Source organism: Eretmochelys imbricata, chromosome 3, assembly GCF_965152235.1.
Source record: "Eretmochelys imbricata isolate rEreImb1 chromosome 3, rEreImb1.hap1, whole genome shotgun sequence".
In the NCBI taxonomy this organism is placed as follows: domain Eukaryota; kingdom Metazoa; phylum Chordata; order Testudines; family Cheloniidae; genus Eretmochelys; species Eretmochelys imbricata.
In genome coordinates, this window is record NC_135574.1 from 134,035,748 (window position 1) to 134,063,276 (window position 27,529).

The window sequence follows — 27,529 nt, forward strand, 5'->3', positions numbered from 1 at the left end:
TTTATGGATGATCACAAAGTTGGGAGGTATTGCCAATACAGAGAAGGATCGGGATATCATACAGGAAGATCTGGATGACCTTGTAAACTGGAGTAATAGTAATAGGATGAAATTTAATAGTGAAAAGTGCAAGATCATGCATTTAGGGATTAATGACAGAAAATTTTATAAGATGGGGACGCATCTCTTGGAAGTAACAGAGGAGGAGAAGGACCTTGGAGTATTGGTTGATCACAGGATGACTATGAGCTGCCAATGTGATATGGCTGTGAAAAAAGCTAATGCGGTCTTGGGATGCATGAGGCGAGGTATTTCCAGTAGAGATAAGGAGGTGTTAGTACCGTTATACAAGGCACCGGTGAGACCTCATCTGGAATACTGTGTGCAGTTCTGGTCTCCTATGTTTAAGGAGGATGAATTCAAACTAGAACAGGTATAGAGAAGGGCTACTAGGATGATCCGAGGAATGGCAAATCTGTCTTATGAAAGGAGACTCCAGGAGCTTGGCTTGTTTAGCCGAACCAAAAGAAGGCTGAGAGGAGATATGATTGCTCTCTATAAACATATCAGAGGGATAAATACCAGGGAGGGAAGAGGAATTATTTAAGCTCAGTGCCAATGTGGACACAAGAACAAATGGATATAACCTGGCCATTGGGAAGTTTAGATTTGAAATTAGATGAAGGTTTCTAATGAAGTTCTGGAACAGCCTTCCAAGGGGAGCAGTGGGGGCAAAGGACATATCTGGCTTCAAGACTAAGCTTGATAAATTTATGGAGGAGATCGTATGATGGGACAGCCTAATTTTGGCAATTAATTGATCTTTGACTATTAGCGGTAAATATGCCCAATGGCCTGTGATGGGATGTTAGACAGGGTAGGATCTGAGTTACTACAGAGATTTCTTTCCTGGGTGTCTGGCTGGTGAGTCTTGCCCACATGCTCAGGGTTTAGCTGATCGCCATATTTGAGGTTGGGTAGGAATTTTCCTCCAGGGCAGATTGGCAGAGGCCCTGGGGGTTTTTTGCCTTCCTCTGCAGCGTGGGGCATGGGTCACTTGCTGGAGGATTCTCTGCACCTTGAAGTCTTTAAACCACGATTTGAGGACTTCAATAGCTCAGACATAGGTTAGGGGTTTGTTACAGGAGTGAGTGGATGAGATTCTGTGGCCTGCGTTGTGCAGGAGGTCAGACTAGATGACCATAATGGTGTCTTCTGACCTTAAAGTCTATGATTCTATGTTCTATTCACTCTGGCATCGGCCACTGTTGGAAGCCAGGATACTGGGCTAGATGGACTATTGGTCTGTCTCACTATGACCATTCTTATGCTATGTTCTTATTGGTATAGCTACAAATGTCCACTGATGTGTCAGAGAGGATAAGGTTTTTGTTATGTTGGTGAGAGACAAATCTTCAAGCTTAGCAGAGCTTTTCTACCTTACCCACTTTGTTTCTCTCATATCCTGGGACCCACCTTAGCTACAACACTGCAAATACTAAGGAGTCGATCCACACTAGAGTTTATCTTGTAGCACAGAGATCCCTAAATCCAGTGGATTTAGTTACTCAATGATGGCCCTTTACTATGGAAAACCTTGGGTGCCATAGGGCTGCAACAGAAGCTCCTAACCAAACTCCTTTTGGCCTCTCTAGCATAGGGAGCATTGCCAGAGCATCCTGGCAGCAGCAATGTCCCGTAGGCAACTGCCACAAGAGACAGCATTCTAAGATCTCTTCTAACTTGCAGGAAGGGTATGAAACAAGACTGACATTTGGGTAGTCCCACAATAAGGGGGCTGTAAAAGCACTTTAAAATCAGCTCTGCATTCTTGTAGCTTATGTAGGCTATACCGTATAATTTTCCAAGACCCATCTTTTCTTTGTGCTTGCTATCGATCCCATATACACAGCTGGCAAATTATATCTTTAGATGACAGTTAAAGTCATATACTATAGTTAGGCTTAGCAGCATTTGATTTTTTCTTAAACGTAATTTGACACGCTTGTTGTCAGGTTTTTTTCCCAGATCAATTTCAATTTTCAGTTGTGCAAAGTTACAGTGGGGCTTTGAGACTTACGGAGTGACAGCACCCTGCACACTATCGGGGGGCGGGGAGCACGAAAGGGAATCCGGGGCTCTGAGACTCTGCAGCGACCACCTGTGCAGTGCTGACGTAAGCAAGACCTGCACGAAAAACGCAGGCCGGAGGCGTCTCACGCCGGGCGCGCTGCGGCGCAGTGCCCGGCTCCTCGTGCCAACGCGGGACTCACCCTCGCCCCGACGTGACTCGGGACGCCCCCTGCCGACGGGATTTCTCCTCCCCCTCATGGGGCTGAGCAGCGGGCGGGTCCCTGGATTTCTCCTCCCCGGGACTGCGAACGGTGACGCGCCACCCCCCCCACTCCCACTCCCACTCCCACTCCCACTCAGGAGGCAGCAGACAAGGGACAGGCGGGACGGGGGGCACCCGAACCCCCGCTCCCGCGGCAAGCAGCGGCCGTTCCAGCTCGCTCCCCGCTCGCTGCTTAGTGGAGGCCTCGGACACGGAGCGCACGCGCGGGAGCCGGGGGGCAGGGCAGGGCAGGGGCGGGCGACGGTTGGTGATTGAGAAGGGGTGCGGGCCGCGCGCTCTCACCCTGCTCCGCGCGGCGCGGGCCTTGGAGCTTTCGCCGCTTGAGAAGTTTTCATCTGGGTGGGAGGGGGGAGTTCCATTTAGACTCGACCCTCGCTCCGGGAAGCGCCGCGGCAAGCGAGCCGCGGAGCGCGCGACCCAGGCCCAGCGAAATGACGTTACTTCCGGCGTGCTGGTAGGTCAGGCTGAAGCGTTCGCGCGCCCCTAGCGGGGAGGGGAAGCGAGGCTGCTATGGGCGTGAGCCAGCGCGCTTCCCAAAGGGCCCGCCCCGGGGGTGGAGCCGCGCGCGCCCATAGGCAGCGCCCGCCCTAAGCTGAGCCCCGGGGCCCGGGATTTTTCTGCTCTGGGGCCCTGCTTGTACCCCGCGGGTGCGGTCCGCCCGCCTGACGCCTTGCTACGGCGCTGTCAGGCCCCGCCAGCGGCCCCCTGCCCGTGGGGAGCGGAGGCCACCGGCCCGGAGGGTGCCTGGCACTGCCCAGTGCGCGGGACTCGCGCCCCTGCCCGTGGGGAGCGCCGGCGCGTCCGTGGGCTGCCCCGACCAGAGCAGGGTCCCCGCTTCGCCCGTCAGGGGCCGTTCGCTTGAGCGGAGACACAGGGCGGGGAGACCCGCCTCTCACTCGCTGTCTCAGGCGCAGCGCCCGGCCCGTCCAGCGCCACAGCAGCCGGCGGATGAGGCGGCGCGGGGCACGCGTGGGTCTGTCTGGTAGAGCAGCCTGCTGGGGAGCCCGGCTGACGGCGCCTCCTGCCCTGGCCCAACGCGGGAATGTGCTCCTGGCAAGATGCAGCGGCGCATTCTCCTTCCGCCTCTGAAGGCGCGATAGCAACGTCGGGCCTGGCCCCAGCGCCAGGGCGGGTTTATTTTATTGCCCTTATTAGTGGCTGTGGTTTCTTCATCCGATGAAGTGAGCTGTAGCTCACGAAAGCTTATGCTCAAATAAATTGGTTAGTCTCTAAGGTGCCACAAGTACTCCTTTTCTTTTTGCGAATACAGACTAACATGGCTGTTACTCTGAAACCTGTGGTTTCTTTGGGGCTCTGAGGGCTTTGTTAAATTTCTGCCCCCTTTGACAAATGCGCAGGAGTGTGTGTGGCTCTGGTAAAGGAGCACCTTTAACAAATCGCGAGCTGGCCGGAGGCTGAGGGGACGATTCACTGTTTTATTACTATCTGACCTAGGACAAATCTATTCCAGTATTTCTAGCGCTTCTCTCAGCCTGAAAGTGACTCTAGGACTGGAGTCTGGGTAAAGGAGGATGATCCTGTGGTAGCATGTGGAACAAAACAACTCTCAACTAAATACCTGCTGGACACCAAAAATAAAAAGTATTGTAATGAGGCGTCCTTCAACAAGGAACTGTAAAAGGAAAGATCGCAACCTGTCACTAATACCTAAGGCAGGGGTTGGCAACCTTTTAGAAGTGGTGTGCCGAGTCTTCATTTATTCACTTTAAGGTTTTGCATGCCAATAATACATTTTAACGTTTTTTAGAAGGTCTCTAGCTATAAGTATATATATTATATAACTAAACTATTGTATGTAAACAAGGTTTTCAGAATGTTTAAGAAGCTTCATTTGAAATTAAATTAAAATGCTAACCTTATGCTGCTGGCCTGCTCAGCCCGCTGCCAGCCTGGGGTTCCATTCACCTAGGCTGGCAGCAGGCTGAGTGGGGCCAGCGGCCAGGACCCCGGGCCAGCAGCGGGCTGAACGGCTCAGCCCACTGCTGGGCTGAGCAGGGCCAGCGGCCGGGACCCCAGACCAGCAGTGGGCTGAGCGGGTCCAGCGGCCGGGACCCCAGACCAGCAGTGGGCTGAGCGGGGCCAGCGGCCGGGACCCCAGTCCAGCAGTGGGCTGAGCGGCTCAGCCCACTGCCGGTCTGGGGGTCTGTCCGCCAGCTCCTGCCAGCCAGGGTCCCAGCTGCCGGCCCCGCTCAGCCCCGCTGCCAGTCTGGGGTCCCGGCCCTGTCCACATAAAGTACCTACCTTCTTCCTGGTTCTAGCCATTCTCTTCCTCTCTCTGCACTGAGATGAGGGTGGAAGTGCGCTGAGAACAGGGCTGGGGGTAAAGGAGCAGGCTGGGGGTTGGGGTGCAGGGTCTGGCCAGGAGCTAGAATGAGGGAGGGGGCTCAGGGTTGGGGCAGGAGGTTTGGGTGTGGAGCACTTACCTGGGCAGCTCCCATTTGGTGCAAGGGGTGCAGGTGGGAATGTGGGAGTGTGTGCAGGAGCTCCCATTCGGTGCTCAGGGTGGGGATGTGGGGGGTGCAGGAGTCAGGGCTGGGGGGCTGGGTATGTGTGGGGGGTGCCGGAGTCAGGGCACGGGGCTGGGTGTGTGTGAGGGGGGTGCAGGGGTCAGGGCAGAGGGCTGGGTGTGTGTGAGGGGGGTGCAGGGGTCAGGGCAGAGGGCTGGGGGGTTCAGGGGTGAGGGCAGAGAGTGTGTGAAGTGGGTGCAGGGGTCAGGGCAGAGAGCTGGGGGTGTGGGCTGGGGTCGTGGGGGTGCTCCCAGCCTCCTGCCCTGAGTGGCTCACGGCAGGGGGCTGGAGGGGATTTGCCGATTCCACCCCCTTCCCCAAGGTCCCCGGAGCAGAGAGCTGCTGCAGCTCTGCTTTTCCCTCTCCCCCTCTGTAGGAAGGGCCATCAGCTGATCGGCCACAGGGAGGGAGAGAAGGAGGGGCAGGAACCCAGCGTGCCTGGGGAAGAGGCTGGGGGAAGGGGAAAGCTTGCCTGCCCTGCAAGGAGAGGGCGGGGGGCAGAGAAGGCTGGGCCAGGGCGGATTTTTAGTGGCATGCTGCTGTCTGCCGGGGTCCCCGGCCGACAGCAGTGTGCCATTAAAAATTGGCTTGTGTGCCATCTTTGGCACGTGTGCCATAGGTTGCCGACCCCTGATCTAAGGTCTTCAGAACCAGGGGACCATTCCCTTACTCTGTCATGTTTTGATTGGAGAGAGTCAACTACTTACGTTAATTTTCTACCTATGTTAATTTCTTGCTTTGATCATTTTATTTGAATATTCACGTCTGTTTGACACGTGAGAAAACAGGTATTCCTGGAAATTCAAACACAATATTCACATTATTACAAATAACCTGTGTCCTCAAAACACTTATTTTAAATGATTGGCACCCACGGAATAAATTTTTGATATGGATCCCACTACCAGAGGGTTGCAACCTGCTCTCTTAATAAGGCTCTTCATTACAAGACTGTCAGATATTCAGTAAGTACAAATCCTTGTCTCTCAATCTTCCAGTACAAACATTATACTCTATCAGATCGCTTACCATAACACAAAAACTCATCTCCTGGAAACAAACTTGCACAGGATTCATTTATACACCAACTTCACTTCCTTTGCACAAATACATACTACATTTTCTGTACTTGCTATGTTACGCTATATTTAGGCTTGAAGGGATTAGATTTTATTAGTAAATGTCAATTTTGCCATACACACAAACCAATGAAAGGTATTTTTATCAATAATTGAAATTTACATATAAGCAGAGTAAGAAAAATGCTGCTTGAGAATTCATTTGAGTTTAAGGATATTTATTTTGTATATTTGATCTGTTGACAAATTGTGTTTAAAGTTATAAAGTTTTAACTTTTTGAATCTTACCATCTACTGTCGTCAGTCTCCCCCACCATAATTTTGCAAAATTGAAAATTTAAATTGACAATCTAAAAAATGCTTAAATAATATGTCAACGTTATTTTAAAAAAATCAAATTCAGACAAGCCTAACTATAGCATATGACTTTGACAGTCATCTAAAAGTATACAAAATATAAGCTGTCACAGCTGCGTATATAGTATAGATAGCAAGTACGAAGAAAAGATGATTCTTGGAAGATTATGTAATGTATACACTATAGCCTAAGTGAACGACAGGGATGCAGTTGACTTAAAGGTATCTTTACAGTCTCCTGATTGTGGGGCCATCCAGGTGTCAGTTTTGTTCCATGCCCTTGCTGCAAGTTAGAACTGATCTCAGGATGATGTCTCTTGTGCCAGTTGCCAATGGGACATTTCTGCTACCAGGGATGCCCTGGCCATGCTCATGCTAGAGAGGCCAAGAGGAGCTTGGTTAGGAGCCTCAACTGCAGCTCTGTGGCACCCCAGGTTTTCCACAGGCAAGGGCAATGATCAAGGGACTAGATCTGCTGGATTTAGGCAACTCTTGTGTTGTGGGACCCAACTGAAAAGTGCTGCAGTGGAGGAGAAAATTTGCTTCTCAGCCTACAATTTCAAAAGTTTAGTAATTTTCTGTGGCTAGGATGGCACACCTTAAAGGAGCTTGGTTTTCAGAGAGTGGGCTGTTCAGAAGTTTTCAAAAATCAAGCCCCCTTTAGGGTGTCAAACAGTGCACCCAGAAACTGAAGCAATATATTTACTCATTTTTAAAAATTAGGGCCCTAGTTCTTCATAGGAATATTAAGGGCCCAAATATGTCATGTGTTTGCTACTATAAGAGTAATATAATTTTGAATAAACATAGCCAATAGTGTTATGATGTCACATTGTATCATATTATGAAGAGGAAACCTTTCTTTTCAAGGAAATATTGGGATATAGAACCGTAGGAAACTCAGAAAAGTTTGGTACATTAGTGTTTTTTCGGGGATAGGGGGTTTTACTACAGAATGTTGGTTTTCCTTTAGATATGAAAAGGATTGAACTGCCTGTTCAATTTTCTCACATCCATGATCTGCTGGGTAATAAAAAGACTCAAGGATTCACTCTTTGCCATGAGATGAATTGAAAATTCTGCTCTCTACTTCTTCTGAGTCTCCAAGTCGGGGGATGATGTTGCCCTCCTTCAGCAGCCAGCATTCTCATGGAAGTTTCTGGACCAAATTCAGCTATGTGTAAATTACATGTGCAGCATGCATTGGCTAGAAAATAAACTGATACACTTGATTTGCTGGCAATTTAAATAAAAAAAAAAACAGTCGGTAAACCCAAAAACTTTTTTGGGGGGAATTTTTGGCAAATCAGTAAGTTAACAAAATGTTTTGGGTTGGACAGAATGTTTCATTTTGATTTTGGGCACTATTTAACAAAAGCAAAGGAAATTTGGAAATGAAAGGCTAGAATCACCAGAGGACTTAGACACAGATCTCAAAGCCAAGAAGGAACCTCTCCTGTTGAAGCTGTTTAAATAATTAAACATTAATTTGGTCACAGTAAGAAAGTGACAGTATAGCCTGGTTGTTGAGTACTCACCTGGGACTGGGACAGCAGAGTTCCAATTCCTGCTCCAGAATGGGGATTCAAATCTGGGTCTCCTACATCCCAGGTGAGTACCCTAACCCTTGGGCTATTTGTATAAGGCAGGAGCTCCTCCTTGATTTTATGACTGGCACTCTAAGTCTGCTTGAGAATCTATCCACACAAAATCGAAACATTTTGTTAAAAAAAATCAATCATTTTGGCATCTCAATTTTTTTCCCCCTGATAATTTGCCAAATTCTATACAAATTCACAAAGTGTTTTGGTCAATCCAAATCTGCAATTTTTTTTTTTTTTTTTGTGCAAAAAAGTTTCAGATGAAGAACTGTGCCCAGATCAAATCCTAAGTAGAAGTCTATGTCAAATTGGTAACTGTGTACTCACATTTTTGTTTTGGAATCGCAAATGTGAGAAGGACAGGGGGACAACTTTCAGTTCCATCTCGCAGCCACAGGCGTAAGAAGGAATTACAGGTCGGTTGGCTCATTATTCCCTTTATGCTCTTGGCTGGGTGGATGGGGGTGGGGAGGGTGCAAGGACACACAAGGCACAGGTGTGGCCCAACAGACACTGCAGGCAAAAAGATTATAGTTTTGAGTGCTTGGGGTGCATGAGACCCAGCAAGAGTGGAATGTATATGGACAAGCACTTGAAGAATTTTTATTACTTGTGATATGAGAGAAGGAAAAAGCTCAAATGATTCAAAGAGTCTAGGAAATTTGAAGGTCTGACAGGTAAAAACATTTTTTTCTTGGAATTCGTGAGATACTGAGCTGCAGAGTACTATTTACAGAGAATTGCTTTTCAGAATGGAACTTCACTCTAGCACCTCTAGAGCAATTTATAATACTGAAAGTATTCATTAAATCACATGGAAAGAAATACAGTAAAGAAAGGGATAATATCTGTATTTGATGGCATGGCTGCCTGCAATATTATTCTACTGCTAGTGAGAGTATCATTCACCTTAATGAAAAATGTGTGGTTTCTAGCTTTCCTCTCCACTTTTAAGAAGCAAAAAAATTCCCTTCAGTGAGAAAGCTCCCAAAAATAGATAAATCAGATTTCTGGGGAAGATGGATTAGGGGGGAAGATAACAAGGAGTAATTAGACCAAAAAAGATACAGGAAGGATAGAATCCTGACCTGCTTACTGAGACTGACTTCCACTAAATCCAGTAAGTGTTTTATTAGAGTAAAAGCTATTTGTCCAAAAAGCAGATGCAGAAGCATAGTCCAGTGGGTGAACTTTGCCCTCAGTTCCACAGGAGCAATTCCCAATGAAACCAATGCAAGTTACATCTACTGATGGGGAAACACAGGCACATGCTTAACTTTACTACTATGACCAGTCAATTAAGTCATTTAAATCAATGGGATTTCTCATGGTCCTAAAGTTAAGCATGTGCCTAAGTGTTTGGAGGATCGGGGCCTCAGGTGGCAGAATGTTAGTAATAAAAATAATCAAGCCTTGCTAAACTGCATATTAATTATTCGTTATTTAACAAAGTCTGATTGATAATACATCAGTTTGCACATGCAATAGCATTTTAATCAGATGAGTGAAGTCTGTATGCATAGGATCAAATTCAGACCTAGGGTAAGCAAGAGCATTTCCAGTTATTTCACTGGAGTTCTGCTTTCACCTCATCTGAACTTGGCCAATAGATATTAGAGGTCAGCAAATACCTTAAGCATCTTTTCTTTCACATTTTCAAAACTAACAGAATTAAAGTGGCTCAAATCCAGTCTTTAATTATACTGATGCAACCTCATTTATGTCAATTTGCCAAATTAATCAGTAGCATGGCTCTGTAGAGGATGAATTTGGCCAAATTGAGAAGAGAATTTGGCCCAGTATATTTTTCTCAAAATTATTCCTTATATATTTATTTCTTACAACACAACCAATACAATTAGCTTAACTGATTCTACAATTGCGTGTCATTTAAATGAACACACTAAAATTACTTAATTAAACTGTTAGAAACAAAATCAGGGATTCACAAACTATGGCATTTTATTTCAGAGGCCTTTGCTTACATTTGTACAATATATTACATAGTTCTCCATTGTCTTCAGAACCTAATATATATTTTATAGCTTTTTTCTATAAGCTTTTCCTTCAATGTTTGTCAACAAATTTTTACAGTCTTGTACAAATCTGAATACTTTGAAACCATTTTCAATAAAATCAGTTACCGTAAGCACACACTACGAAGACTGAAAACGCTTTTCTTAGAAAAGTCGAATGTAAAGGATTCTGACACTCTAGCATCTACAAACAAAACCTTTTGAAATTACATGTTGTATTGCCAAAAAACAAAGAAAAACATGCCAGCCCCTTTTTCCCCCAGCCAAAATAAGTACACAGAACTACAATTAAAACAGTAAAACAATCTGTACAATAAAGTACTGTGTATTAACAGTGCCAGGTATTAAATAGCTTGAATGAACACTTCCGCAATATACAAATGTCTTACAAAGATGTATAATTAACAGGAGAGAGCTTGGGATTCATACAACATAAAATCAATACATGTGAAAACAGTTTTGAGTTGGGTCTGGATTTTGTACAAGGCATTTTTTAAAAAAAAAATGAATGTCTAACACTCAGCTAGCTATTTGTATTAAAAACAACTATCCTTTTGTGGCAGTGTTCATATCAGCAACCACAAACGATATTAACACAGCTTTCTCCTTCTTGAAGTCCTCTCAGTTGCAGCTCGTAATAAAATAAGCATTACAAATGAAATATCTGTTGTTTTAAGGGAAAAGAAACATTTACAAGAAAACACAAAAATATAACTGTTATAATCCATTATGAATAAATATACACTTTAAACTGGCTAAATACAATCTTTATACATTGTTTAAGATTTAATACAGTTTGATAGCCATTTTCTTCCTTTTGTCATAATGTATTTTATCAAAATTAAAAAAAATACTGATTCATAGAAAAATGGCAAAGTACAGTAGTTCCATTCCAATTAATGGGTTATGAAAACCCATAGTTACCTATTAGCCTAATTCAAACCTGTAAACATTAGTCAGTCTTTTTAAAAGAGAATCTTCATATTTGGTTATCAGGACTGATGTCAAAACATCCTACTAACTGCAGGTTTTGAATTTAATACATGTGCTTGACTTATACAATTAAAGCCACTATGAGGTGACTTAGAAGTTAAAAAACAATTAGTTTGTACAAATGAAAATAGGTTCAATATTTTTCATAAATAAATGGAAAAATATCAAATGTTCCAGCTTTAACAAAATACCAGGGAATACATGTACAGTAAGCCTTAACACATCAATTAGGCCCAACCAACAACTGTATGCTTACTGTACTGTCTCTACAGGCAGTGAACAGCCTCTCCATTTGCCACAGTGGAAGGCCTCGAGTCACTAGACATACAATTCCCAGACAAGTTGGAAACAATTATTGCTTGAGGAAAAGCAGTTTGTTGTACTTTTTCTTCATAAAAGTGCACTTAAGTGCAAAGTTAGCTTGTCAAGAAACAATTTTTAAATACAAAATAGTGCTTGTCTGAATTTTGTGCCACTGTGCAGTATAAAAAAAGTGGCCCTCAGCAGCCATTAAGTGCAAAGTGCTTTGGCAAGTCCTGCTGTCACCTGCACTCAACTGACATCCCATTTTGTGATGAACTTGACATAGATGGTTCTGCTAAAGTTAACATAACTGCGGCTGTAATGGAACTGGAGGAAGGTGAGGAAGAAGAAGAAGATGTAATAGTGGCACCTATGACATAAAGAAAAACAAAAAGGTTTAAATAAATGTACTAAAATAAAATAAAAAAATACTTTGCATGTACATTAGCATCTCTTACCCGACGACCTCAAAGCAGATTATAAACATTAAAGGGACACTATCAACTTAAAACCTAGCCAGTTAAAATAATAAAAATAATTAAAAGTAGTTTCACCCGCTCCCAAGTGCCCCTGCCAATTGTTGTGATTTTGCCATCATGTTATATAACAAGAGTAGTGCAGATCAGAAGCTAATTTTATTTTGTGGCTCTTGTCACATGCCATTGGTGGGGGGTTAACAAAAGGTTCTAACCCTGTAATACAAGAAGGTTGGTATCCACTGACCCCAACAACTACTACAAATTTTTTTATTAATAATTAATTCTTTACAATTTCTTGTCGCTGTGTGAAAGACCAAGACAAACAAGGAAACTGACTGTATGGTCCATTATACTACATTACTATACATTACTATTACTATAAGGTGGGCAAACAATTGGTTGAAAAACCATATTCAGGGAATAGCTGTCAATGGTTCCTGTTACACTGGGAGGATACAAATAGTGGAGTCCCAGAGGGGTCTCTCCTGGGCCTGGTATTATTCAATATTTTCATTAATGACTTGGATAATGGAGTGGAGAATGTGCTTATAAAATCTGCAGATAACACCATGGTGGGATGTGATACTTTGGAGGACAGGATTAGAATTCAAAATGACCTTGATAAATTGGAGAACTGATTTGAATCAACAAGAGGAAATTCAGTAATGACCAATGCAAAGTACTATACTTAGGGAGGAAAAATCAAATGCACAACTACAAAATGGGGAATAACTGGCTGGGCAGTAGTACTGCTGAAAAGGATCTGGGAGTTATAGCGGATCAAAATTTGAACATGAGCCAAGAACATGATGAAACTGTGAAAAAGGCTAATATCATTCTTGGGTGTATTAAGAGGAAAGTCACATATAAGACACAGGAGACAATTGTCCCACTCGACTTGGCACTGGTGAGGCCTCAGCTGGAGTACTCCGTCCAGTTTTGGGTGCTACAGTTTAAGAAAGATGTGGCCAAACTGGAGAGAGGGGAACAACAAAAATGATAAAAGGTTTAGAAAAGCTGAGCTATCAGGAAGGTTAAAAAAATGGACATGTTTAGTCCTAAGAAAAAAAGAGTTGAGGGGGCAGCTGGTAACAGTCTTCAAATATGTTAAGGGGTGTACCAAGAGGACTGTAACAATTGTTCTCCATGTCCGCTGAAGGTAGAACAAGAAATCATCTGCTGCAAGGGACATTTAGGTTAGATAGTTAGAAAGTTTTTCCTAATATAAGGATAGTTAAGATCTGGATTAAGTTACCAGGAGAGGTTATATAATCCCCATCATTGGAGATTTTTTAAAAAGACATCAATCAAACACCTGTCAGAGATGGCCTAGGTATACTTAGTCGTGCCTTCGGTGCTGGGGGATGGACAAGATAACCTATCCCTGTTGCTTCCAGCTTTACATTTCTATGACTTCATTGTTTCCCCGTATAATCATGGTGTTGTCAAACGTACAAAGTGAACAAATGAAGAATAGAGAAAACTATTTCTCTCCAATATCTTTCAGCAGTAATAACATATATTATTTATAACAACAGTATGTATAACATTTTCAGAGAGAAGTGTGACTTAAGATGGTGTTCCTTTAAAAGTAGTTAATGAAGTAATGACTCTTGCTAATGGAGAGCTAATATTTTATAATTTATTCGTAAAAAAAATCAAGCTATTAATATTGAATTTTGCATACATTTACTAGAAAAAGTTAGTTTTATAAATCTTCAAAAAAATGTAGATCCTCTTAGAGAATAAAACAGAATACATCCCTCTGAAAATGTTCTTTTCATATGGAGTGCTGTTGACTAAAAATGTTGGATACCTGAATTGTATTTTTGTGGGATTATTTTTATTTGAATTCTTGAAGAATTTCTAGATATCTATACAAACATTTTGCTGACAACTTTACAAATGCTATTAACGTGAATGCTAGCCCAGGACATTGCATGAATTTGCCATACTTCTCAGATGGCTACACTGAAATCCCTAGAAACAGTGTCATGTGGCATTGTCAGGTAGTTTAAGTGCAAACATTTAGGCTTTGTATTTTAAATGATTATATAAACCTAATATTAAATACAAATGTTTTCATGAATTTCAGTGAAAACCACTTTGCACTGAAATGTTCCCCTACAGTTTTTATAATACAAACACAGCAGTCCTGTGCTAGTATATGAAATAGAAACAGATGTATTTTATTAGGTTTTCATTAGCTGAACAAGGTGCAAAACAGTAAGAAAGTCAGTATAAATGGTGAAAAGTACATTAGATAATTAAAACTGAAATTAAAAAACTCCCAACTAATCTGTCATTGCTAAAAAAAGAAAAAAGCAGCCCATTCTGGTAAATCACGTAAGCAAGTGTTTAACTTTAAGCACATGAGTAATCAGAGTCAATGTGATTACTTATGTGGTTAAATTTAAGCTCCTACCTAAATGCTTTGTTGGAGTCGGGCCAAAGATAGACGTTTGTCTTTCAAAACATATTTTTTTTAACCTGACGGTATTCTTTAAAAAAAATAAAGGCTGCATTAGTAGTGAAACAAAAGGAACTTGTGTACTGGATTACAGTATCATGGTTTCTATTGTTGGCATCTATTAAAATGACAAATGTACTTATATGGTATGCTGGAAAAACAATTTTTCATGAAGAGTTACCCAACATTTATGGAAACATAAATGTTACATGTGTTACAAAGATCAACCCAAGAAAAACATTCTTTTGGACTTTTAATTTAACTTGTTGGAAATTAACAGGTATATGCATTAGAAATTTTTGGCAGAGATCTAAGGGCCACATTCCTCAGGTACAATGGGTAATCCCACTGCATGGCATACAGAGGACAGAATTTAACCTTAAGTACTTACTTTCCCGTTCCTTTTTCTTCAAGCGCTTTCTTCTTCGGTCAATGGAAGCTACCTCAGATTTTAAGGACAGGTAGTGTTTCCTAATTTCTTGCAATTTTTCCTGTAGGATTGTTATGCGCTCTGCACTTGTCAGATTTTCCAGGTCAGCTGTGAGTTAAATAACACCTCAGTTAATTATTAATATAGAACTGAAGTTTCCATAAAACTTTCTAGTTGTAAATTCTTGGGAGATGTTCAGATCCTATGGGGAGGGTATCGGAAAAGTATCAAGATAGAGGACAAAGCAGCGAAAAACCACAGCAACTTTAGTTGCCATCTATCACGATAGAGAGACAAGGTGGGTAAGGTCATATATTTTATTGGACCAATCACTGTTGGTGAAAGAGAGAAGCTTTCGAGCTACACAGAGCTCTTCTTCAGCTCTGTGTAGCTCGAAAGCTTGTCTCTTTCACCAACAGAAATTGGCCCACTAAAAGACATTATCTCACCCATCTTATATCTCTAATACAGTATCTTGGAACCACATAGTTACAACACAGCCAACATCTATCAATACAGATTTTTCTCCTCAAACACCACGAATGGCAGACAGGAAAATATTTTTGAGACGGGAAAAAACGAACAAACAAGGTTTTTTGTTTTATGTTTATGAAGATTAATAAGCATTTTCAGGATTAAATATCCAGAACTGAATCCTTAGATGGGCACAAATGGGGTCAAAAACAGGTGGGCATGAGTCTTAATTCGGGACAAGCAGAGCTCTGACAAAGAGGGTAGCATGGTCTTCAGGGAGCCAGCCAGTTATGGCTTCATGATTCTGTAGCACAGTCTGTGCTCGCTCCAATGTGAATTAGAACATACTAGGGGGCTGCTCTAAGTGAGGGACCGTACAATAACTGAGGATCAGTGTAGCATAACAGAGCTCTTCCTCCTTCCCTATCTACTCCCAATATGCCTCTTCTTCCCCTGGCATTTTATCCTGGGATGTTAGTAGGAACAGGCACTGGCTCTGATGGTTTTACTCTCACTGAGAGTTCCCCTCTGTAGGGAAATTCACAGGTGACCAGATATGGTTAAAATTCAACTCCTTTGTGCCACCTGAGAGATGCAAAAAAGAACAGATCTGACCCTGTGTCTGATGTGCAGGAGGGTAGGGAAGAAGGGAATAAAAAAAGAACCCTTATGGGAGCTGTGTGGGAAATCTGCACATCTCATTTGAGCGGATTACTGAGTGGGGTTTGGGTAGAGCAGGGGCATGACAGGTGGATGAAAGCACAGCACAGAGCCACATAGTTACAAACTTCTGAAGGAAAACAGAAAGCTATGCCGGCTATTCTCCCATCAGCAGCAGAAGTGGAATGTGACCCTGGTGTGACGAAGGAATTATTTTTAATTATGTTTCTTACAGTAGTGCCCAAGGACCAACCAAGAATGGGGTCCCATTGTGCTCGGCACTATACAAACACAAAGTTGCAACAGATTTTCCTTTTCCTGAGATTCTGTCCTCTCAAATTTCTTCACAGTTTCAGCAAGCAAAGTTTCTTTACTCTCAAGCTTTACTCACAGATTTAGGATTGGGCTCCAAGGGTTTAGCATCAGATTCTCTGGTCCTTAAAATGACTGAAGATGGCAAGTGAAGAATTCCCTGTGTGCAGGTAAATTCTCTGCTCCTTTTTATTCATGCATGTGTGCTTGGGGGAGAAGAGAGGATCATGGACGGTTTTATGACCAAGACCTAATTATCTGGACTTTTAAAATCAAAGCCGTAACACCTGGCTCTGAATTGTCCAAGGTGACATTCTAACTTGACCAGTGGAGCTCCTGAAATGGACGTAAAAGCCATGCAAAGGTATACAAATGAGACCTCATCACCAAGAAGAGAAAAGTCTTGACAGCCACTTCGGGGAGTGCAAGAAAGCAGTGCCTTTCTATAAAATTGAAGACATGAAGCCTGAGGAACCTGAATTGGAAGCTGATTTAAAGGCTCCTGATTTCCCAGCTCTATTTTTTAGGAACATAAGGGAAGGAGAGGATTGGCAGAAAAGTCAGAAGGGAGCGAGTACAATTTTAAACTGCCCTCTTCTCCTATCCCCCTTAAGCCCCGCTACGCTTTCAGCAGTAGCTTGTAGCCCAACAGCCACTTCTAGTTCCCACTTTACAAAAAAAACAACAAAAACCTAAAGTCTGAGTTTACAACAGAAACAGAGCTGAAAATGGCTGTTGGACCACAAACTATTGCTGAAAGGGCAGATGGACGTATGGAGGACAGGATGAGGGGAAAAGGGTCTTAAATATGTTTGTTACATTAAATAAGAGGTGTTGAAGCCTTTCCCCATGTATTTTCTATTGCCCTCCTTTTCTCCCCAGTAGAAGGATAGTGTTGCATTAACTGCCCCCTTCCCAAATTGTTTTCTAAAAGAAGGATTATTTAAAAAAAAAAAAAGTTAAAATGAAGTTGCTCTCTAGTAGCAATAAGGCACTGCAGGGTCTGCATTAATCAGTTATTGATGAATTTTTCATGTGGATTAAAGTACATTCACTCCAACTTCATGCCTCACATACACCGAAGTTATCCAAGAACAGCTGACTAATACACAAAATGGAGAAGTTTATTGCTATAACAGGATATAAATCTGTTCTGGTTCCAGTTTTGCTAAGGTAAAATGGAACACAAAGAAATTTAACTGACTACCAAGTCTGAGAAACTTCTGAGGGATCATCACAGGGGGGAAAAAAGGGTACGCAAGTCAACTTAAACATAAGAAGTATGAAATTCACACCAGTACTGGACAGTTTGCACAAAAACCTAAGAATGACTTTAAACCCTATGTGTAAAAAAATAAGTGTATATAAGAAAGTGCACAGGGGTGGGCTTTCTGCATTTTGATCACAGTAAGTTTCACCCAAAAATAATTAAAAGTTAATCTTAGAGAAAGATAACTAAATTCAGAAACATTAGGACTGAAAGTAATTCTGAAAGAAAATACTTTAGTATTTTATTTACTATGTCTTGCTACAAGAACAATCTAGATCTAGTTTAAAAAAAGGCACTTACACATTTGAAAACTCCATTTATAAACTTTAGGCAAACGATTATTCTGTTCCTTGAGATCAGATTCCTTCTCTCCATTTTTCCCACATTTTCCTGGAGATTGTGTTCTTGCAGGTGATTTGGTATGGTGAGACTTCATTCCTGTGGAAACTGATTTTGCTGGCTGAGACTTGGTCATACTTTCACCAGCAGAAAGTTCTTCACTATCACTGCTGTTTGCTGAAGAAACACAAAAATACACAACATAGGTTTATTTTATTATTCAAACCACTAACTCCTCAAGTACTGGTTCCAAATATCAGAAAAGGGGTTACACCTTTTTTTCAGTATATAAAGGGTTAAATGCATCCCTGGTGAAGAGAGGGAGGTACAGAGTGGGCAGTAGGATCTGACTTGCAACCCCATGTGTTGCCTATAGAGATGGTGCTTGCTTATGTTTATACAGAAATATTGATTTGTAAGTAGGCCCAAAAATCTATTTCTTAAAAATAGGTTTGAAAATAGTCAAGCTAGGCCTGGTAAAATATGAATAAAGTGAACCAAGACAATTTAGAAGCAAGCTGAAGATAAGTTAGGACACAACCCCAGGTCATACTGTAAATATGTTTGGTCCTAGCTGGTTTCTATAAGTGTTTTAGATACAGTGTTAATGTTTTGGAAAATGCTATTTATATTAATAGATATTGCTATGGCATTTATGCAGATGTTAATTAAGATGACAATGTTAAATAGCCAATAAAAAAGTAGAAAATATTTAATTATGGTAAAAAAAGTAAATTTAATGTTAATTAATTAAGGAGTATTATTATAATTAATTATTAAAAGGGTAGCATACTAATTTTAGATTAGGCACACGCATCCACCACCAAGGTACTGTTAGAGAAAGGATTATGTCCATTCTCGTCATTTAGGTATTGATCACCCCATAATGCATCGTTTCCCCATCAAATGTGAGTATAAATGCAGTATAGATTATATTGTAATGCCTGTTTGCTTAATTATTTTATATTAAATAAAGTTTTTAATTTTACCACTTACTGAGTCGTTCACAGTCCTCCAATAAATTAAATTATCTGTAACCACCCTGCTGGCTCGAGCCATAAAGAATTCAGTTTGGTTTTATTTGTTATTTTTAAATTACTAAGGGGGAACATATAAATCTAAGGTGACGCATGACCTGCCCTTAAGATAAGTAAACGGGTAGGTGGTGGGGTGTGTGTGAAGAAATAAAAGTCAAATTTTGGCCCCTGAAAGTCCTGCACAAAAACTGACTACCTGGGCCTTGTGTAGGGAAGAGTGAATTTCACCTCCAGAATTGTTCAGGTAACATCAGAGTATATTCAGTAAAGATGTAGCCTCCATTAGAGGATAATGCAAAGCAACTGTCTAGTTTCATAGTGCAGGCAGGAAAAAGATCTATATATTCATTAATTAACATCTACTTATGAGGATATCCTGATGTTACCTCTTCATTTTTTATTTGGTTTACTTTAAAAGTCAGATGTACTTGTGAAGTGTTCCAATATGCAGCAAATAGTTTAGGTGGATGAATACAGGTCCTGTGTAATTACACTGGCAGTACTGTGTAAATAATACGACCTCTAAATTATGTGAAATTGTGTGAAAACTGACCTTGCATAGTATGTAAGTTCACTTTGCATAGAGTTCCTATTCCCTTCCTTAAAATGTATGTATTTCCACACCCCAAAATATTTTCTTTCCTTCCCTCTTTGACAAAAACAGGCCCCGTAAAGTGCCACGAGCTTACAAGTCCCACTTAATTCAATGGGAGCTGAAAGCTTTGAGCACCTTATAGGCTCAGTCAGAGAAACAGCATAGCAAGAAATTTTAAATACTCTTGCACTCAGCGAAAGCAGCTTAATCATTTTAACATTTATTATGAATTCTCTACTTAGCACATTTTTCTAAAATGTTATCTTTATATAAACACTTCCTTCACTTGTCACTCAGATACAAGATGTTCTAAGTCTAGGTTTCATTTTGCACCAAGTTGCTATACTTACTGGTTTTGCTCTTCTTTTTGTTGTTCACCACTGATGTTTTGTGGCTTCTTTTCTGCTTTTTTGAGGAACCGCCTCCTCCCTGAGCATCTTTAAGTCTTTTTTGACCTGTACAGACTCCAATTTTAACAAATCATTAAATTCTTGGTGAAAACACTATACAACTTTGTATTTTAGGTGTTAAAGCATATCTATCTATATTAAAGCCTCAGGCAGATCCTCTGAGAAATAAGTTTACAGACAATCGTGACTTTTCTTCTCAGCGGCCATTAGCAGGATTTAATTATTTTATGTGTACACACAGGTAAGTGATAATGGGGGGTGCGTGGGAAGCAGACAGTTTGCTAGTAGAAAGAGAAAATGTGTTAGATGTTTGCAAGTAACTAATAGGTCATATGATTCAATACAATTTTTCCTAACACATATGGACCTTTTGGTGTTTAAGTACTCCAAATTAAACAGGCATTTGTTCAGATGGCAAATTTATCAAGATTCATTAAAAGTGAAAGAATCAGAAAAGACCTCCACTTCTCTTTGATAATAATATAGATTTTAAAAGGCCTTAAGCAGTCTTGCAAACTCTGGAAACCAACAGTACCAACAATGTTATCAGAGTGCATTCACAGAACATGTAAGGCACCAATCAACAGTATCAGGTGTATTTTTTGGTGTATTTTGTTTTTGTTTTTTTCAGATGAGATGGGGTAAGTATGAACTCTAAAATTCAGGAATCCCTCTGGCTGGTGAATCAGAAGCATCCAGCAATACCATAATAAAGTAAGATCCTACCACACTGAATAAAGTCCATTAACATATGTCAACCATACACTTGTTCTTTCATAGTAAAAAAAACACTTAGAAACTCTTCATCAGTGTAATTAGATGTGGACAGCATGTTACAGCTTAATTTCAAGGAAAAAAATGAAGCCACAGTGCATTAAACCTGCTTGAATGATTTTCTGTTTTAAAGTCTAGCAGGCAATTCTGAAGTACCAACAGCCTTTCATTTTGCCTTTTCCCCACCTCTCTCTTTCTCAGATTTAAAAACTGAAAGAACTATTGGTATTTATGGCTATAGGGAATAAAATTAAAAGAGGAAGGGAAAACTGAAATATATCCTAGGACATCTGGTTTAAAAAAAAAAATGCAATGGGAACTGTACAAGGCTCAGAAACTGCCTGATTTACAGATACCAGGGGCTCGTGTAGCAAAATCATTCAAAAATTAAGGAACTACAGACACACACTCAATCCTGTTTTTAAACATGGGCACCTTGCATTTTACAAATGGAGAAGCATACAAATTGGAGAGGCGCTTAGAATAGAATATATAAAAAGTGATAATGTGTGACTGATACTACAAAACAAAACTGAACTTGAAAGGGAAAGGAGTCATCCTGGATTTCACACAGTACACGTTTTTTATACGTAGTACCTGGAAGCAGAACAGAAAAGTTTTCAACCTACTCATTATTAAGTGTGAGAGGGTTGTAAAGACTTACTTTATCACAGGCTCCAAAACTCAATTTCTTTCTCTAATCCTAATTATTCTCTTGCAAGAAGCATAACAAGAGCAGAACTAAAGAGGATACAGTGCTCTGAGAGCAGTGGACTGAGAAAACTTTCAGTTAAGCATTTTGCTCCTAAAAGTAGTTGCAAATTGCTAAAATGAAAAAAAAATTATATTGCAATTTCAGAATCCTGTTCATATCTCTGTAATTGTTTTCTTTAGCTTATTAATTTTTACATATATTATAGTAACTATGCTTATCTATGGGAGAAAATATGGCACACTTGAACTATTAAGTTGTATATTTTACAGAAAGCAATACAAACAAAACTTCGGAATGTCAATTTTTGTGTGAGTGTCCTTAAAAACAAATGTGTTCCTTTTAGTCCATGAATCCAAAGGCAGCCATGTAAACTAAAAAATATTTGCTGGACTATAAATATGACTGGACTAATATATAGCTAATGGATTTAACAAAACAGCTTTTGGACCCAACCTTGAAAATACTTATACACGTAAACAAGTGCTAGCAGGATTGGGCCTTTTCTTTCCCCTCCTCCACTGTGGAGTCCTAGTAGGGATTTACATTTTTGCAGGTTAAATTTGAAAAAGAAAACCCATTTTTGAGTTACCTTAGTGAAAAAATTCCACGCTCTATTTTCAGCACTAGTGGCCTTAAAAATTCTAAATTACTTCCACAGCGGACCTTGTATGATAAATTTAAGTCTACAGAAATTGTCTTCAACTGATTTGTTGATATTTGAAAATGGCAGTCTATCAAGGAAAAGCTCCTAAACATCTACTGGATCACAAATACAACATAAAGCATCTACGTCTTCAGGGAGTATTAATAATAATTGTGAATTCTGACAGATGCTCCTTGAAAATGTATTCTATTAATAAAATTGTAGTCAAGGTTGATTGTTTTAAGTTATAAATATGAATAATGATTCTTCAGTTTGTGGCCTAAGGGAGCAGCAAATTCCTTTACAAAACTCATGCTAGTCAGACCTTAAAAATAAGTTTGAAATAGTTGCCTGAGGAACAATCCTGGATAGCTGGTTGTTCCAAACCATGAACACACAGTAAATAAAAATGTTAATGAGAAACTGTACATTGCATATTCAAATACAGTTTAAGAAAAGGTATCCAGACAATTTATGACACACAGACATCAAGTGTACAATGCTTTACAGTTTGGTCTGGGGTTCTGGTGCAATCTCCAGGATACACCTTATGTTGCATTTCTGATTTTTAAAATATTAGATTGCTGACTAAAAGGTCAAGAAACACTTTCTGAAGGAGTGTCATATATTTACTTATTGATTACAGGCCTTCCTACGGCATTATTTTTACAGTTTTAAAAAGGTACAGCAGGCTACTGCTTCTTCTAAGAGTGTCAAACTACGAAGAGCTACAAAAGGATCTCTCAAAACTGGGTAAGTGGGCAACAAAATGGCAGACGAAATTGAATGTTGATAAATGCAAAGTAATGCACATTGGAAAGCATAATCCCAACTATACATATAAAATGATGGGGTCTACATTAGCTGTCACCACTCAAGAAAGAGATCTTGGAGTCATTGTGGATAGTTCTCTGAAAACATCCGCTCAATGTACAGTGGCAGTCAAAAAAGCAAACAGAATGCTGGGAATAATTAAGAAAGGGATAGATAATAGGACAGAAAATATCACATTGCCTCTATATAAATCCATGGTACGCTCACATCTTGAATACTGTGTGCAGATGTGGTCGCCGCATCTCAAAAAAGATATATTGGAATTGGAAAAGGTTCAGAAAAGGGAAACAAAAATGATTAAGGGTATTCAATGGCTTCTGTATGAGGAGAGATTAATAAGACTAGGACTTTTCAGCTTGGAAAATAGACGGCTAAGGGGAGATATGATTGAGGTCTATAAAATCATAACTGGTATAGAGGAAGTAGATAAGGAAGTGTTGTTTACTACTTCTCGTAACAGAAGAACTAGGGGTCACCAAATGAAATTAATAGTCAGCAGGTTTAAAACAAATAAAAGGAAGTATTTCTTCACACAATGCACAGTCAACCTGTGGAACTCCTTGCCAGAGAATGTTGTGAAGGCCAAGACCATAACAGGGTTCAAAAAAGAACTAGATAAATTCATGGAGGATAGGTCCATCAGTGGCTATTAGCTAGGATGGGCAGGAATGGTGTCCCTAGTCTCTGTTTGCCAGAAGCTGGGAATGAGCGACAGGAGATGGATCACTTGATTGTTACCTGCTCTGTTCATTCCCTTTGGCGCACCTGGCACTGGCCACTGTCGGAAGACAGGATACTGGGCTAGATGGACCTTAAGAATGGCCCTACTGGGTCAGACCAATGTTCTTAAACCAATCCCCAAGTAATGTAGCAACAGTTAAACACAAATACATTAGCAGTATAAGAAATGAGAGGAGGAATATATGTTCGTCAACAGGTTTTCTCTTTACCTTTTTCAGTATGTTCTGGTTCTTGTTGATTACTACTGCTAGAGCTGACGCTGGCATCAAAGCCCGTTGGAGAAATATTTCCTTCAGACTGAAGGTCCTGCAGCTCCCCCACAACACTATCCACTTCAATTGTGCTATCAGTTTCACTCTTGATGCTTCGTATCTCTTCTTGATTTGGTGCCAATGTCTCTGAGACTGTTACACTGGACTGATGTCTACTAGAATCTGTTACAGTGACAGATGAAGGTGATTCAGGGGTTGTAGGAGGAGTATTTAGCACTGAATTACTCCCACTGCTTGGAAATTCAACTTTCTTGTCACTCATTTCAGTTGGTTTCTCCTCAACAGGTTTAACATCTATGTTGACTAGTAAAGGCTTTTCTAGTTCAGAGCTGGGCAAAGAAACCTCTTCTGCAAGAGTCTGCAGCTGCTCCTCTACTGCAGCATCCTCAGAAGCATGTGGGGGTGAGGCTGCAGCCTCTGTGTCAGAGTCTGAAAAAAGTTCTTTCAATGTTTTCTTGGGCCACTGTCCCTGAATACTGGACCATACATCTTTTCTATCCTTAGCTCTGGTATTCTGAGGTCTTTCATCAGAGTTATTTAGAAGCTTTATTCTTTTTTCTGCCACTTCAGAAAACCCTGAGTAGAAACCACTTGTCCTTAAAGACTTCCTTTTCTCCTCTAACCCATTGTATTTTTTAGTTGGTGTTATTTTTAGTTTAGATTTGTCCTCCTCATCTTCATCTGAGGAGCTGTTACTACTATGTTCTAAGCTATGTGAGTCTTTGCTCTTGGACTTTTCATCTTTTCTATTAGGTGACCCAGTCTTTACACATTCCTCTGTGATGCAATACCTTCGCTTACCACGTTTTACCTGTGGCTTTGTTGTTTTATCTACTACCTCCTTTTTGACCTCCTTTCTCTTCTTTGTAGCTTCATCCTCTCCTTCATAGTCTGTATCATCAGATAATTCCTCTAGCTCTTTCCGCAATCTTTCGGGTGATTTGGATACTGATTTAGGTGGCGCTACTTCTGCAAGGGCTTTCCCTTCTTCTGGGGGAGATGAGCTGCTCTGCTCTTCTTTTGGACAGAGTTCATTTTTGTCCTGGCTCACAGTCTCATCCGGAGATTCCTCCTTGCCATCATTATGTACATTCTGGGCACTTTGGTCATCTTCCTGGTCACTATCATCAGCAGAACTTTCTGAAGCTATTAAAAAAAAATCTGTTACAAGTAATACTAAAAAAACAACTAATATACAAACATATTATAGATAAATAGATAGCAATACACACTAAAGCTAGTACTATTAAAATCCTTTGTTTTCATGTACCCAGTAGAAAAAAAAACAGATTATTTTCAAAAACTTCATTTTATTAGGAAGTGTAATAGCTAGATAAGCAGCAATGCTTGTCAGTTTGCAAATCCCATATAATAAAACATTTCCAGGGAATTCCTTTAAGGGATTTGCATACTTTTTTGAAGAACCAGAGAAAGCATGAAGTGACAGATTCAAGTCTAAATAAACTCTGTTTTATTAATCCACACATATATGAATCTTCTATATAACACAAATGGACATGGCAGCCCAAAATAATGTTTAATATTAGACTTTAAATGCACTAAATCTTTAATATTAACTAATAATTACAATTTACAAATGCTATTTGCCCTAATCCCAAAGCTGAAAAATGTAGATGTATAGAAGAAAATATTAGGACATTTTTCTAATTACACAGGACTTGTAAATTCCAGCTTGGTTTATCATCTCTAAATGTTAATGATTTCTACTATTACTATTACTTGAGGATCACTACCATCAGAAGCTCACTTCTAAAAACCTTAATATGTCTGAAATCTGGGTTTGCACTCTCACGCATTCTATGTCCACATCTCACAAAATAAAGCTCACTTTTTACTAATATCCTTGACCTTTAGCTAGCATCATCTAAATTAAAAGTTTTATGTCCAAAACTGAGGGCAAAATCATAGCCGCATTGAAGTCAATGACAAAATTCCCATGTCAAGCTTCAGAGGGGTAGCCGTGTTAGTCTGGATCTGTAAAAGCGGCAAAGAGTCCTGTGGCACCTTATAGACTGACAGATGTATGGGAGCATGAGCTTTCGTGGGTGAATACCCACTTGTCGGATGCATGTAGTGGAAATTTCCAGAGGCAGGTATAAATATGCAAGCAAGAATCAGGCTAGGGATAACGAGGTTAGTTCAATCAGGGAGGATGAGGCCCTCTTCTAGCAGGTGAGGTGTGAACACCAAGGGAGGAGAAACTGCTTTTGTAGTTGGCTAGCCCACAAAATTCAACCACAAAAGCTCAGGCTCCAATACGTCTGTTAATCTATACGGTGCCACAGGACTCTTTGCCAAAATTCCCATGGACTTCAATGGGAGTAGGCTTTCATCCCAGTTGCTAGTTTTCAGGGCAACACATATTCACTTTTGGCTGAAAACATTCATATCACAGCCTAGTTTTAAAAAAAAGTTTAGTTTCATTCAGTCACCTACAAGTTCCAACAACACAAAGAGCTGAGGGTGTTTTTGTTTGTTTTTAGACTTTATTCTTTTGTGCTGTTTTGCAACTTTTTTTTTTTTTAATTTTAAACTGGGCACAGTATTGCTCCAAAATGAGGGCTTGTCACTTTTGCTCATGTGAGAGAGGATAGAGGTTCGAAGCTTTGAAGACTATTTATTAATAAACATTTCACAAAAATTTTCAAGCAGAGCCATTAGTTTACATTTTGAAGACTATCTTCACAATAAGAAAAGGAGTACTTATGGCACCTTAGAGACTAACTAATTTATTTGAGCATAAGCTTTCATGAGCTCATGAAAGCTTATGCTCAAATAAATTGGTTAGTCTCTAAGGTGCCACAAGTCCTCCTTTTCTTTTTGCGAATACAGACTAACATGGCTGCTACTTGGAAACCTATCTTCACAATGAGGCTGGAAACTTGTGGTGTGTGTTTTTGGAAGGGTTTTTTAGGTGACTCAGGGTACAGACTTGACCCTCTTTTGTAAAGTGACTCAGGCTAAAAATAGCAGCGTAGATGTTCCTGCTTGGGTTGGAGCCTGGACTCTGAAACCTGGCAAGGGGAAAAAATGTCAGACCCCAGGCTCTGGCCTGAGCCCAGTACCCGAACATCTACATTGCTATTTTAAGCCCCAGAGCATGAGTCCAAGTCATTTCACTGGGCTCTGAGACTCATTGCTGCAGGTCTTTTATTGATGTGTAGATGTACCCTAACAAACCAGTTGGCTGTGGGGCAGATGTACATGTCCTAGTGCGCCTTTTAGCATCCTAGGGCCCTTTACAAAAGGTAGCTGCAATCTTTAGGCACATGGCTAGGTGCAAGCATGTGACCTACAGGAAGCTTCCTGTCTCAGGCAGGGATACCAGACTAGAGAAACCCAGTGTCAGGGAAGTCCTAGCGTGTGTGTCTCCACAGTAGCTGAGAAAGAGAAGGCTTGGAAGAAAGATGGTCCAGCCACTTCTCACCTGCAGAAAGATCTGAGTTACCAGGTGTTTTGTATTGTTTTGAAAAGTTTTGCATCTTCTGTTTATCAGAGAACTTGCTCAGATGAAAAGGATGGGGAACTGAACATGAGGGGTTTGGGCTTTGTTTGGACTGCCTGGCTGGTGAATCTGCCCACTAGCCTACAGCGAACTACAAATAAATGTAGATTTTTCTTCTTTATGATGGAGGCGTGAAAGGTTTGTGGATTTTGTTTATCTTTCAAAGTTGTTTTTTCTCTGCTTGTCACACTTCATTCTTTTTTCAGTTAGAAGCCCTTCCCGGATGACTGCAAAATGCATATTGGGAACTTTCTCAGATTTTAAATGAAGGGTTAAGATATTGAATTCTCAAAGA

At 40.7% G+C, this 27,529-nt stretch overlaps 2 protein-coding genes across 5 annotated transcripts in view; both read right to left on the bottom strand.

Moving 5' to 3' along the window:
- Positions 1-2,805, bottom strand: part of RBM34 (RNA binding motif protein 34) — a 22,340-nt gene extending 19,535 nt beyond the window's left edge. The window contains exon 1 of the mRNA XM_077813421.1: positions 2,639-2,805. Coding sequence (XP_077669547.1) covers positions 2,639-2,715 — 77 coding nt within the window. The 5' untranslated portion in view covers positions 2,716-2,805. The remainder of the gene's footprint in view (positions 1-2,638) is intronic.
- A 7,060-nt stretch (positions 2,806-9,865) lies between these two features.
- Positions 9,866-27,529, bottom strand: part of ARID4B (AT-rich interaction domain 4B) — a 140,996-nt gene continuing 123,332 nt past the window's right edge. For 3 of the 4 annotated variants that reach the window (XM_077813427.1, XM_077813423.1, XM_077813425.1), the window contains 5 exons: positions 23,646-24,854; positions 19,670-19,783; positions 17,649-17,864; positions 14,594-14,740; positions 9,866-11,623 (listed from right to left, as the gene is read on the bottom strand). In XM_077813427.1, the coding sequence (XP_077669553.1) occupies positions 11,493-11,623; positions 14,594-14,740; positions 17,649-17,864; positions 19,670-19,783; positions 23,646-24,854 (1,817 nt within the window). In that variant the 3' untranslated portion in view covers positions 9,866-11,492. The remainder of the gene's footprint in view (positions 11,624-14,593; positions 14,741-17,648; positions 17,865-19,669; positions 19,784-23,645; positions 24,855-27,529) is intronic. The other variant, XM_077813426.1, reaches the window with a different exon arrangement.